Source organism: Pongo abelii, chromosome 12, assembly GCF_028885655.2.
Source record: "Pongo abelii isolate AG06213 chromosome 12, NHGRI_mPonAbe1-v2.0_pri, whole genome shotgun sequence".
Lineage (NCBI taxonomy): Eukaryota > Metazoa > Chordata > Mammalia > Primates > Hominidae > Pongo > Pongo abelii.
In genome coordinates this window covers 29035201-29049890 of record NC_071997.2, presented here as the reverse complement: position 1 = coordinate 29049890, position 14690 = coordinate 29035201, and the positions used below count along the sequence as shown (strand labels likewise).

The 14690-nt window shown below is 36.7% G+C and overlaps 1 protein-coding gene across 9 annotated transcripts in view; it reads left to right on the top strand.

Moving 5' to 3' along the window:
• Positions 1–14690, top strand: part of AFF3 (ALF transcription elongation factor 3) — a 616655-nt gene that overhangs the window by 409217 nt on the left and 192748 nt on the right. For all 9 annotated transcript variants that reach the window (XM_063713526.1, XM_063713522.1, XM_063713523.1 and 6 more), the window contains one exon: positions 3269–3305. In XM_063713526.1, the coding sequence (XP_063569596.1) occupies positions 3269–3305 (37 nt within the window). The remainder of the gene's footprint in view (positions 1–3268; positions 3306–14690) is intronic.

Below are 14690 nucleotides of genomic sequence, written 5' to 3'. Positions count from 1 at the left end.
TGATCATGCCACTGCACTCCAGACTGGGTAACAGAGTGAGGCCCTGTCTCTAAAAAATAAATAAGATAGGCCGGGCGCATTGGCTCATGCCTGTAATCCCAGCACTTTGAGAGGCCGAGGCAGGTGGATCACTTGAGGCCAGGAGTTTGAGACCAGCCTGGCCAACATGGCGAAACCCCATCTCTACTAAAAATACAAAAAGTTAGCAGGGCCTGGTGGCAAGTGCCTGTAACCCCAGTTACTCGGGATGCTGAGGCAAAAGAATTGCTTGAACCTGGGAGGCGGAGGCTGCAGTGAGCTGAGATCGTGCCATTGCACTCCAGACTAGACAACAAGAGCAAAACTCCATCTCTAAATAAATAAATAAGTAAATAAAATAATTCTATTTTGTGTTAACAGTCAGAAAAAAATCTGTTCTTTTTTTCTTTCTTTTTTAAAAAAAAATAAATAAATAAGCTCAATGCTGGAAACTATGTCAATTACCATTCTTGTCCATTTGATGGTGTGTGAGTATTTCCCCTCCCTAGTACAGATGCCACCAAATGGCCCAGATCTACAGACAGCAGAGTTAACTAAATGGGACTCAAAGTATTTTTCACGTGCCAAAGCTAAAACTAACTTATGTCCAGATATAAACTCTTAAATTCCCTTGAAGAGAAGGAAAACATACCAATCTACATGGGGGATTTAATTGTGGATGTCTTCTTAGTGACAGCATCTATCCAAAATAGGCCAAAATCATTCTTACAGATGATATTTTAGTCCATTTCAGGAACAATATTTCATCTTCATATAATCATTTCCAAAAACTGAATCTCAGGGTGAGAGTTGAGCTTGTTCTTTTTCTTCAGATGAATAGCTCATTATTACCATAATTGAAAGAGGTTTATTAGGCATCTGCATATGACTCAGGCTGTTTAATAGAATGGGAATCCCTTCCCATCTCAGTTTTCCTACCCAACCTCTGCCCACCAGACTGGCTCGTTTTATACTGTTTCAGTAGAATTTCTTTTTAAAGCAGACATCAGTACTTGGATTTGAATATAACACAAGTCACATCAAATGACACCCTTTACCCCATAACAACCTATACTCGTGGAACAAAATTCTAGTAAAATACATTAAGCCATGTAATAGAAGTTCATTCAATTTCAATGGATTTTTGTTCCATGTGCCAAAATTTTAAAGGAGTTTTGCTGGATTTTATGTCCTGCTACTTTTTTTTTTTTACATTCCTATTCACGCATTCTTATGTAAGTCTTTCATATTTAAATTTTTTTTATTTTAATAGCTTTTAGGGTACAAGTGGTTTTTGGTTACATGGATAAATTATGTAGTGGTGAAGTCTGAGAGTTTAGTGTACCCATCACTTGAGTAGTGTACATTGTACCCAGTATATAGTTTCTTTATCTCATGTCCCACTCCTATCCTCCCACTTCTGAGTCTCCATAGTTCATCATATCACTCTATGTGCCTTTGCATACCCATAGCTTAACTCCCACTTATAAGAACATATGGTATGTGGTTTATTTTCTATTAAATGAGAATTTTGCAAAGAAGGAGGATGTAAGTCCTCAAAACAGATTTTAACATTTTGTTTTAATGCAAGTAAAATCAAATTCAATCTCTATTTACCTGAGCAATAACTAAACTTAAAATACTATGTAGTACTGGCTTTATTCCATTGCAGATAAGTAGATACCATACTAATCTTTTTATCCACCATCATGAGATTGACAACAGTTGTTTAATAGAGTGTTACTGGTGGGATGATTGCCAAACCCATCTACAGGAAATGGGTGGCAGTAAAGGTGCATTCAAAGAAAAGTTAGATTAAAAGTCAATATGATAATAGGTCAGTGGCATGAGTATAAGAACCCAAACCGTAAGTATCAGGGAGGAAAACATAGGTTTAAATCTTCATGACCTTGGATTTGGCAATGGATTCTTAGTGATGACACCAAAAGCATGAGCAACAAAAGAAAAATTAGGTAAACTAAACTTTATTAAAAATTTTTAGAATTTTAAATTTAGAAAATTTAGAACTTTTGTGCATCAAAGAACATTATTGATAAAATGAAAAGACAATTGACAGGATGGGAGAAAATACTGAAAATCATAAATCTGGTAACAGTCTAGTATCCAAACTATATCAAGAACTCATTCAACTCAACGACAAAAAGACAAACCAATTAAAAAATGGCAAAGGACTTGAATAGATATTTCTCCAAAGATGTACAAATGGCCAACAAACACATGAAAAGATGCTCAACATCATTAGTTATTAGGGAAATACAAATCAAAACTGCAATGAGATACCACTTCATACACACAAGGATAGCTATAATTTTTTAATGGAAAATAACAAGCATTGGCAAGAATGTAGACAAATTGGAACCCTCAAACATTGTTGGATTGCAAAATGGTTTCACTGCTGTGGAAAATCGTTTGGCAGTTCCTTAAAAAGTTTAACATAGAGTCATATAACCCAGAAATTCTGCTCCTAAGTATATACACAAAAGGATTGAAAACATGGACTCGAACTAGTGTACATACCTGCGTATTCATGGCAGTACTATTTACAATATCCAAAAGGTAGAAACAGCCCAAATACCCATTAACAGATAAATGGATAAACACATTGTTGTATATCCATGTGACGCAATATTATTCAGCCATAAAAAGAATGAAGTACTGATGCGTGCTACAGAGTGGATGAACCTCAAAAACATTATGTTAAGTAAAAGGAGCCAGTCACAAAGGTCACATATTGTATGATTCCATTTATATGAAATATCCAGACTAGATAAATCCAAGAGACAGATGGAAATTGGTGGTTGTGAGGGGCTGGGGCATTGGGAAGGCAGGGGTATGGGAGACCCTGCTTAATGGGTAAGGGATTTGACTTCAGAGTGATGGAAATATTTTGTAACTAGATAGAGGTAGTGGTTGCACAACCTTATGAAAGTACCAAATGCCACTGAATTGTTCACTTTAAAATGGTTAATTTTAATGTTATGTGAACTTCACCTCAATAAACAAAACAGAAAGTCATTAATACAAAAGAAAAATGATTGTGAAGTATATTCCCAGAACTGCTTAACATGTACATGTCCACCTTCATGTACATGTTTCTCATTAAAGTAGCTGATAGAGATTGAGAGCAATGAATTGGTTCTGAATGACCAGTTTTAAACATGATCTCATGTTTAACTTGGGTTTTGAAAGTCAAAATAAGAAAATTAATTGATATTTCTTGTTCTTTCAGGACTCTCAGCTTGTATCCTCTGGACACAATAATCCAAGTAAGAAAGACTTCACTCTGGAGTTTCATCTGGGGAGCAGGGGGCAGGGGCAGAGGGCAGAGGGGGAAGGAGGATGAGCACGCATTGGACAGTAGGTTTCAAGGAAATTCACTAAAAAACTGGGGAAAGGGGCCATTTGTTCAAGTGCTGCCCAAATGAATGATAAGATTTATGATGACCTTGAGTGTGCATATTCAAGGAAAGGAAGGCCAAAACAGAAAATGGTGAATTTCAAATCCATCCCAAGAGAAAGGAACTTCATGCTTTATTATGGCTGTTCCTAGTATATGTGGAGGGAGAAAAAAACTTAAAAGGCACATAATTGGTTGTCTAAATTAAAGGAAAATGAGTGGGCAAAGAAAATCAATCAGTAGACCTTAAGATAATTGACCTTAGAATCCATGAAGAAAAGTCACAACCGGCTGGGTATATGTACTGTGCCCTCTTCCAGAAATAGACAGACTCAACTATCTAAGAAGCAGTTTCCTTATTAAATTGGTGGCTATTAAAACACATGGGCTTTTTTGTCAAAGAGAGGATGCTATCATTCCATGAAGTAGTGTTTTAATTCTCTTCTTTGGCACTGCTAATTGGTATTAACGTTGTCTTGAGCATTAAAAATGCATAAGTTACCCTGCTCGTGTCCTAAAAGCACACTCACAAAGACTGGGCTTTGTTAGTTTCATGACCAGCCAGCAAGCTAAGAGCACCCGTTGCCAATTACAAAGCTGCATTTGAAGACTGAACATCCTCTGAGCTGTAGATCTGTCTGTGGAACTGAGGCTCAACCACTGGGCATCTGTGAGGCAAATGGGCTGGAGAGAAAAGATGTCCTGGCAAATGCATTGGGAAGCAGCAGAATTTTCATGCACAGCTAGAGAAAGGCCAGTGGAGGGGGTGATGGCACAGTGGTGCGGAGGCAATATCACTTAATTATCCCACCCTCTGTTGGGATTTGCTGTGGGCACAGGCACCAGCGATGAGGCAAAATGCCAAAAGACATGAAATCTGAAGAAAATGATGAATTTAATCCTAAGAAAAGCGATCAGAAGAAATGCTTGGTTAAGTCCACGTCGTGGTATACAGACGTCAGCATCGTACACCACAGACTAGAATGTCTTGAAGAGTTGCCCTTGCTTTCCTCCCTGTGTCTCACCATTGAATTTAAATGTTCAGGGTGAAGGGAGGATCCCATAGATGCATAAATACACCTTCTGCCAGCTTGGCATTTTTGACAGAAGAGCAAAGGAAATTCTTGTTGAGTGTCTATTCTGTGCTAGCGTCCTGACTTACAGTATTTCACTTAATCTTTATAATAGCTGCATGAGCTGCATGATCTCAGTTTTCACATGAAGAAGATGAGTTTCTGAGGCTAATAAATAGTCACTTTTTAGTCACCTGGCTAAAAAAAATGACAGCTAGAATTTGAATTCAGAGCTCTCTGCCCCAAAGACACAAGCTTTTCATCCCACTCTGTTGATTCCCAGAAAGCTGCTGCTGTCACTTCACCGTGAGATTGAATTATTGTCCAAGGACTGTCTGCTGTGATTTCTGTGTGCATCTGGCATATTTTTATGGCATGCTGTAATATTCACTGCAATTTAGATTCTATGAAAATGGACCCTTCTTCTACGGGACATGATGTGGCACTATCCCTGTGTGGTATAAAACCCTCTGGCATTTCATTGTCCAGGAAAAGTTTTTGATTAGCTTTTTCTTTTCTAGGAGTAAGGGGATTTTTTTAAAATTTCATTTTCTTGAGACAAGGTCTTGCTCTGTTGCCCAGGCTAGAGTACAGTGACACAATTATAGCTCACTGTAACCTTGAATTCCTGGGTTCAAGCAATCCCCCCACGTTAGCTTCCCAAGTAGCCAGGATGGCAGGCACATGCCACTTTTTAAAATTTTTCTTAGAGACAGCATTTCACTATGTTGCACAGGCTGGTCTTGAACTCCTGGCCTCAAGCGGTCCTCTTGCTTTGGCCTCCAAAAGTGCTGAGATTATAGATGTGAGCCACCACACCTGGCCTTTTTTCATTTTTAAATAAATCTTTCTCCAAAACCCCAGCACGTGTATACAAAAATAATATTCCTATTAAGTCTGAGAATTCTCTGCAATTTACAGCACATTTGAAACTTTAGGAGAACTGACCCCACCAGCATTTCCCTTGCTGTTTTTATATATGGTTTGGAATCATGATTCCAGTAAACATGTAAGAAATAGAGAAATACTGAGCTTCAGAGAAACCAAAAACAAAATATCTGTGTGGATTTATTACTAACTCATTATTTTAGGCCAGTGCTTTTATTCTCTTTGAAGTGAGAAAGACTGTATTATAGATACTAAAGGAAAGATTGTATAAACAGAAAATGACTTGCAATACAAATCTTTTAAAAGGTAGATCATTCACTGAATTACTGATCAATTGAACTTGATATTATAAAATTGAAGCTTATTAAGCATTGAGATACTTGAATATTAACATGGATGATTTATGTCTACATTTTTAAAAATTATGAGAACATCCTGTTCAGTTGAGAGACTGCACTTAAGCAATTCTTCGCCTTCCTTCAGAATCCCCACCTAATAGCCATGAAGCTGTAGAAATGGAAGTAAATCCAAAATAGCACCAAAACCAGGAAGAAGTGCCATCAGCAAACCAGAAATTTAGTTGTGTTTCTGGAAAGCCTAAAGTAATAAAACCCTACTGAAAAATACTCTTCAACAGGGAAAGTTGTGACACGGCAAAGGAAGAATCAGACAGGAACAAGTTTTAGTGGTGGTGGGAACAGCCCCCAGGAGCCCCAGGAAAGACCACATTTCCACTGGACCCCAAGAGAGAACAAGTGCGAATTGCTTGCAGTGATGGGAACACCATTACCCCTCCACCCCCATCTTCGTGGATTCCCACACAGAGCTTTCAGGATGATTTTTTTCTCAAAAACCCCCAAAAACAAAAAGTACAGTAATATTTGCTAAAAAAAAAAATGAACAGTTCACTCCTCATTGAGAACTAATACCAAAGAGAGAAACAGAATAGATTCTAAGATAGTACCAGACCTTAAAAATAGATGACATGGAGTAATGGCAGAAGAGTCAACTATTTCTCAAGGGAAATAAAAATTCTATACACCTAAAGTACAGTGCTTTATATTTTTCTTAGAGGAGTGGGTGGAGGAAGGGCTTGGGCTTACAGCTTGCCTGGAGGCTTCTCTTCTCTTGAGCCCTAAATGAATCCTTCACGTCAACATACCCTGCCCACTTACAAAGAGCCATAAATCAGATCTTCCCTACAAAGGATAGGTGTGTTAGAAAAATTGATCAGAATACTGATACAGGAAAGCCACGCCAACTACCTTTGTTAACCAATTTTTTATTTAAAAATATGAATATATAACCAGTGACGCCAAAAAGAAAGACTAGTCCCAAAGGAAATCTAGGAAATCTAATTCAAGGAAAAGAAAAAAAGTTCCAAGTATAATTGCAGTCCTTAGAAAGATTTGAAATTATTTGTGTTAAATAAAAAGAGAACAGATTGGTATGAAAAAGAGGTAATTACAGAACACATGAACACTTGAGAATTAAAAATATGATTGACAAAATAAAATCAATAGGAGGGATGATAATAGCTGAAGTCTGAAACCTTGAATATAAAGTTGAAAACTTTTTTTTTTCTGAGTATAAAGCAAAACACAGATGGAAAATATGAAAGGGATTGAAGATACACAGCCAGTCAAGGTGGCATGGTCAAAATCCAGCTAATAGTGATACCAGAAAAAGAAAATGGAGAGGAATGAATAATAACAGAAATAGAGCACTAAGGGAAATGAGCAACTTACAATCAGAAAAGAAACACTTAACAAAAAAAGGAAACGAGACCATGAGCAAGAGCAAGAACAAACAGGACAGCAGAGAATCAGACTCCTAATTCAGAAACTGGGGTTATCAAGCCTAGAATATAAAATTAGAGCCCTTATGTTAATTTCTGGAAATAAAAGAGAGGATTGGAAATGTGGTAAAGAGCAAGAAAACTTGGAGGGGTGTTAAACAGAACTTCTAGGAATAAAATAATATAATAGGAATTAGAATTTCCATGGGCAGATGTAACAGCACATTAGACATAGCTGAGAAAGAATTAATGAATTGGAAAGTTGAATTTAAGAAATTATCTAGAATGCAGCCTAGAGAGACAGAAATGGAAAACAGGAAATTAGTTAAGAGACATGGAGATAAAGTGGGAAAGTCTAACATACATCTAACTAGAATTTCAGAAAGGGAAAGGGAAACGAGACAGTACTGAAGAAGATGATTGATGGCTGGGAATTTTCCAGACTTGAAAGACATTAATCCACAGAGTCAAGAAACCCAGTGAATACCAAGGATAAATGAAAAAAAAAAAAAAAGTCCACACTACACACATTATAGCTAAAGTGCACATAAAAATTAAAATACCCTTTAATATCTTCAACAACTCAACCAACTTGCACCTGACTTCACAACAGCATCAGTGGGAGCCTGCAGAGAAGCTGAAGCATCACTGAGTTGAGAAAAAATAACCATTAGCTTAGGATTGTGTATCTTGCAAAAAAAAATTTAATGAATCAAGACATTTTCAGACAAAAGCTGGGAAAGTATGCCACCAGTAAATCCTCACAAAAGAAATTTTAAAAGACATACTTTGTTCAGAAGGAATGTGAGGTGCGAGAAAGATTAAATGCAGTGAAAGTAAATATGGGGAAAATTTAAACAATGTCGATTGCATGCACCAATAATAATATATTATTAAGTAATCAAAATAAATACAATTGGAATCCACAAAACAATAGCATAAAATAAGGTGAGGAGAATTTGGAATTAAAATCTTCTAAGTTCCTGTAATTATTTCGGAGAAGGATAAAAATTGTAACTTTGGGCTTTGATAAATTAAGTAAATATTTGCAATTTGTAGGGTACCCACTAAACTATACAAAAAGGTATTTAATAACCTACAAACCAAATGTGGAGAACATCTTACAAACCAAGTTAAAAATAGAATATGAATATTATTAGTTAATCCAAAAGAATTAAAGAAGAGAAAATGAAACAGAGTATATGGAAAAATATAGTAGCATAAATTAAATCAGTAATTTAAAGGCCGGGCGTGGTGGCTCACGCCTGTAATCTCAACAGTTTGGGAGACCAAGGTGGGCAGATCACTTGAGGCCAGGAGTTCAAGACAAGCCTGGCCAACATGGTGAAACCCCATCTCTACTAAAAATACAAAAATTAGCCGGGCATGGTGGCTTGTGCCTATAGTCCTAGCTACTCAGGAGGCTGAGGCAGGAGAATCACTTGAACCCAGGAGGCGGAGGTTGCAGTGAGCCGAGATTGCGCCGCTGCGCTCCAGCCTGGGCAACAGAGCGAGACTCCGTCTCAAAAAAAAAAAAAAAAATTCAGTAATTTAAACGAATGGATTAGATGCAATGATTTAATAACAAATATTGACCAAATGGATTAAAAAAATAAAACTCTAGCTCTATGCTATTTACAATGACACATTTAGAAATTAAAGATTCAGAAAATTTGAAAGGAAAAAGTTTAGAAAAATATATGCCAGCCAAATACCGATGATAAAAAAGGATGATATATTTATTCTGATACCAGAAAAATAAACTTTAAGCAAAAAGCATTACTACAGTTAAAAAGGGTCACTACCCAAGGAAAGATACAACTTACCATATGGACAAAATAATTTGATGTATGTAAATTCCAAATAGCATAGCTTCAAATTTTTAAAAGTAAAAGTCACAAATTACAAGGAGAAATGTATTATCTTAATGGAAGATGTAAACATAAATTCGTAACTGTTATATAATGCAAACAGAAAAATTAGTAAGGATACATAAGATTTGAACAACACAATGAGCAAGAGTACATTACCCAACAGCTGCAGAATATGCATTATTTTCAAGCAGACAGGGAACAGTTACGAAAATTGACAGCTACTGGATGATAAAGCAAGTTTCAACAGATTTTAAAAGATAAATATTATATTTACCATGGTCTCCAACCACAATATGATTAAATTAGAAATTGATAATGAAAATATGACTAGGAGGGAAAACACATGTTTAGAAATTAAGAATCACTTTAGATATTAGTAGATATTTGGGACTGAAAGGTAATAGAAATACCTAATATTAAAACTGGAGGAAAAAACTAAATTAGAGGGAAAGTTGCAGCTTTACATCTAAAATACTCATACTAGAAACCGGGTGCAGTGGCTCACGCCTGTAATCCCAGCACTTTAGGAGGCTGAGGTGGGCGGATCAATTGAGGTCAGGAATTCGAGACCAGCCTGGCCAACGTGGTGAAACCCCATCTCTACTAAAAATACAAAATTTAGCTGGATGTGGTGGCAGGCGCCTGTAGTCCCAGCTACTTGGGAGACCGAGGCAGGAGAATCGCTTGAGCCTGGGAGGTGGAGGTTGCAGTGAGCCGAGATCTCACCACTGCACTCCAGCCTGGATGACAGAGTGAGACTCTGTCTCTAAATAAGTAAGGAAATGACTCATACTAGCAAACAAAAAATTAATGAACTAAGCATCCATCTTAAGAGCTGAAAGAAGAGAAAATAAACCCAAAACAAATGGAAAAGAGATTTACAAAAAAAAAGACAAAAGCAGAAATTAATAAAATGGCAGAGATAAAATTTTAAATGTCAATGGAGCCAAAAGTTTATTCAATGAAGATATAACACAGTTGACAAACTTTGCAGAGAGATTGATCAGGACAAAAAGACAAAAGGCACAAATAAATAATATTAGGAATCAAAAAGGGAACAAACTGTGATGCAGATCAAGAACAAAAATATGTTATAAGCAAAATTATACCAAAATTTTTTCAAAACTAGATGAAATGACTATGATTAAAATGATTCTTCAGGTATTATATGTATATATGTATATGTTTTATATGAAATTTACATATAAATATAACCTGAATAATACTATAGCCATTTTAACAATTGGCCCAGTAATTTTTAAAAGATCATTCCACACGCACAATTTCAAGGCTAGACATTTTTACCTAGAATTCTACCAAACTCACAGGAAGGGGTAATTCCAAACCTACACCCTTCGTCAGAGAATTAGAAAAAGCCAGCAGTTCTCAACTTATTCTATCAAGGCAGTATAACCTTGATATCAAAACTTGACAAACCAATACAAGAAAAAGAATTTACAGGTATCATTCACGATCATAAATGTAAAAATTCTAGGTCAAATATTTGTAAATTCCATCCAGCAAAGTACAAAATATATTTTAAAGTATAAGTCATAATTAAGAAACTGTATTTATTTTAGGAATTCAAAATTGGATCTTTTTTTTTTTTTTTTTTTTTTTTTTTTTTTGAGACAGAGTCTCGCTCTGTCGCCCAGGCTGGAGTGCAGTGGCGTGATCTTGGCTCACTGCAAGCTCCGCCTCCCAGGTTCACGCCATTCTCCTGCCTCAGCCTCCCGAGTAGCTGGGACTACAGGCGCCCCCCACCACACCCAGCTAATTTTTTTATATTTTTAGTAGAGACGGGGTTTCACTGTATTAGCCAGGATGGTCTTGATCTCCTGGCCTCATGATCCGCCCACCTCAGCCTCCCAAAGTGCTGGGATTACAGGCGCGAGCCACCATGCCCAGCCTGGATCCTTTTTATAATATTAACATGATTAATTATATTAAAATATTAAAGGAGAAAAATATGATTATTTCAATAAATTAAGAAAAAGCATTTGATAAAATTCACTATACATGATTTACAGGAAAAATAGCAAATCAGGAATAGAAGCCCACTTCATTAACACAGTAACAGTATCTGCCAAAAACACTCGAAACAAGCATCCTATTTAGTGTTGAAACATTTGCAGCATTCCCCTCAAGATGAGGAACAAGACATGAGTTCCACTTTTATGCAACATTATACTGGAAATCCTTGGTCGAGGCAATAAACTAAGAAAAAAAAGTATCTGTTAGAAAGGAGAAAAACATTCATTTTCTCAACTTATATTGTCTATGTAGAAAACTCAAAAGAATCTACAGATTATTAGGATTAATAAGAAAATTTAGCAAGATTGCTGTATACACAATTAATTTCATTTCCCTACACTAACAACTGAAAATTATAGTTTAAAACAACTTTTAATATTAGTATAAAAATATAACTTACTAAGCAATAACCCTGTCAAAAGATGTGTTAAGACCTCTGTGGAGAAAATAACAAACTATTGAAATACGTTAAGGAATATCAAAATAAATGGAGATGCCTAATACCAAGTACATGAATTGGAAGATGCAATGTTGTAAAGATACAAGTTCTCTTCAGATATCTATAGATTTAATACAGCTCCAATCAAATTTCCAACTTTTGGGTATGTGGAAATTGACAAACTGATGATACTCAAATTTGTACAACAGATCAAAGGGCTAAGAATAGCCAAGATGTTCCTGAAGAGCAAGGTTGGAGCTTTTCCTTATGAATATTTTTAAATATGTGTTAAAGCTAAGTAATGAGGGCAGTAATAGACAAACTGAGCAATGACAGCGTGTAAGTAGAGACCCAGAAGTAGATCCACAGGTGTAAGAAAACTGGACTCATGGCAGAGATGATGATGTAGATTAATAGAGAAAGAATGGACTTCAAGTACCATAATAACTGGTTATTTCTAGGGAGAAAAACGAAACTAACTCCTACCCCACACCATATACAAAAACCAATCCAGGTATTTTTTAAAAATCAGTAAAAGTATATACTTTTAGAAGACAGTATAAAACATTTTTCTGATGTTTTTCTTAAATCACAAAAAGTGTCAAATAAAGAAAATTATCTATAAATTTGAGTACATTAAAATTAAGAACTTAACATTATCCAAAGATAATAGAAAAAATAAAAAGGCTAACACTGGGAAAAGTTTTATTGTTGTTGTTGTTGTTTTGGTTTTTTTTTTTGAGACGGAGTCTCGCTCTGTCGCCCAGGCTGGAGTGCGGTGGCGCGATCTTGGCTCACTGCAACCTCCGGCTCCCAGGTTCAAGCAATTCTCCTGCCTCAGCCTTTCTAGTAGCTGGGACTGCAAGGCGCCCACCACCACGCCCGGCTAATTTTTTGTATTTTTAGTAGAGACAGAGTTTCACCGTGTTAGCCAGGATGGTCTCGATCTCCTGACCTCATGATCCGCCCGCCTCGGCCTCCCAAAGTGCTGGGATTAGAGGCATTAACCACCGCGCCCGGCCAAGTTTTATATATATATTGAAAAGTTATACACACACACACACACACACACGTGACTATATGTATGACTCTTATTGAGACAATAAAATGTTTCTATGAATAAGAAATTAATACTATAAAATAATTTTTAAGAAATGACACAGAAGAGCAAGTACAAAATATTTACCTCATTAGTGCTCAGAGAAATGCAGACACCACAACAAAATTTTATTCTACATTATTAAATTAGAAAAAACTTTAAAACCTTGATCATAACAAGTGTTGGTATGGATGTGAATCAGTTTGAAGTCTCATATATTGTCTGGGGAGTGTTAATTTGGAAATCAGTTTTGGATTCCCTGCTGAAGTTGGCCATATGGAAGTCTTAAGGCCCAGAACTCCTAACATGTGCATGAGGAAGGGTGTTCATGAATGTTTGCAGTTCTATTGTTCATGATGGCAAAAATCTAAATGTCCATCAGGAGAAGAACAAATAAGAAACTGGTGTATTTATACAATGAAGTATTGCACAGCAGTGAGGATGAACAGTCTGTAGCTACATGCAGTGTGATGGCTAAATCTAAAATTCCTAACACTGCATGATAGAAGTGAGTCTCAGAAGAATGCCTAGGTATGACTAAAGTCCTATGAAGTTTAGAAACAACAATGACCAAAAAAGAGTTAATTTATTAATACATACATAGGTGGTTAAAAAGAAAAAAAAACTCTCCAGAAAACAAAGAGAATGATTAACACATAATTCTTTTTTTTTTTTTTTTTTTTTTGAGACGGAGTCTTGCTCTGTCGCCCAGGCTGGAGTGCAGTGGCACAATCTCGGCTCACTGCAAGCTCCCCCTCCCTGGTTCATGCCGTTCTCCTGCCTCAGCCTCCCGAGTAGCTAGGACTACAGGCACGCACCACCACGCCTGGCTAATTTTTTTGTATTTTTAGTAGAGACAGGGTTTCACCATGTTAGCCAGAATGGTCTCAATCTCCTGACCTCGTGATCCGCCTGCCTCAGCCTCCCAAAGTGCTGGGATTACAGGAGTGAGCCACCACTCCCAGCCACAATTCTTTTACCAATAGCTGGTGGGAAGGGTGGGAAGAGATGGGAGCCAGTGAAGGCACTTTTGATGATGTTCCATCCCTGGCCTGGAAGGTGTTTTCACAGTTCATTCATTTTAATGCTTTGAAAGTGTCTATATACATTTCATGTAAATATACATTTTATGTTCACTAAATACGTGCTCTATTTAACAGTATTTTAGGGAGAACATAACCTTAACTTGAGACAAACCTGTGACGTGGTAGAACATAACAATGAGAATTCATTTGACATAAATGTCGGTAACATTTGCATTCATTCCACCTTAGTGACATTCCCTCCTGTTCAGGTCTATTCAAGCTGCTTTGTTCTTTAGTGACTAATATTTATATTGTCACAATATTGCAAATTCTCATTATTGGTTTATAATTTTTTACTTGACCTATAGGCAAGACCAAAAATTAAATTATTAACTAAATTAGTATTAAGGAGGATGACTCAATAATTACTGAACAGAGTACGAATATTTTAAATCTTGGTGATATAAAAGGAAAGACATGAGCGGGGAGGTGGGAGGGAAGGATAGATGGGTGAGTTTCCTCATTTTACATGGTATAAAAGAAAAGATACTGTCAGAAGGTGATTAATCAAGAGAAATAAGATTAAATATATTTAAAGTTACAAATGCCCACTAGAGGCACTAAAAATAATAACAGAACTAATAAAAATTATAACGGAGGGGAGAATATTAAATATCTTGCCTCTTGTCTTTCATATGAGAAATCATTAGGCACCGTCTAAAGTTAGTACATCTAGAAATAAAAACGCATTGGCTGGGCACGGTAGCTTACACCTGTAATCCCAGCACTTTGGGAAGCCAAGGAGGTCGGATTACTTGAGGCCAGGAGTTCAAGAGCAGCCTGGCCAACAGGGTGAAACCCCGTCTCTACTAAAAATATAAAAATTAGCCGGGTGTGGTGGCATGCAGCTGTAATCCCAGCTACTCAGGAGGCTGAGGCAGGAGAATCATTTGAGATTACCCGGGAGGCAGAGATTGCAGTAAGCCAGGATCACACCACTGCACTCCTGTCTGGGCAACAGAGT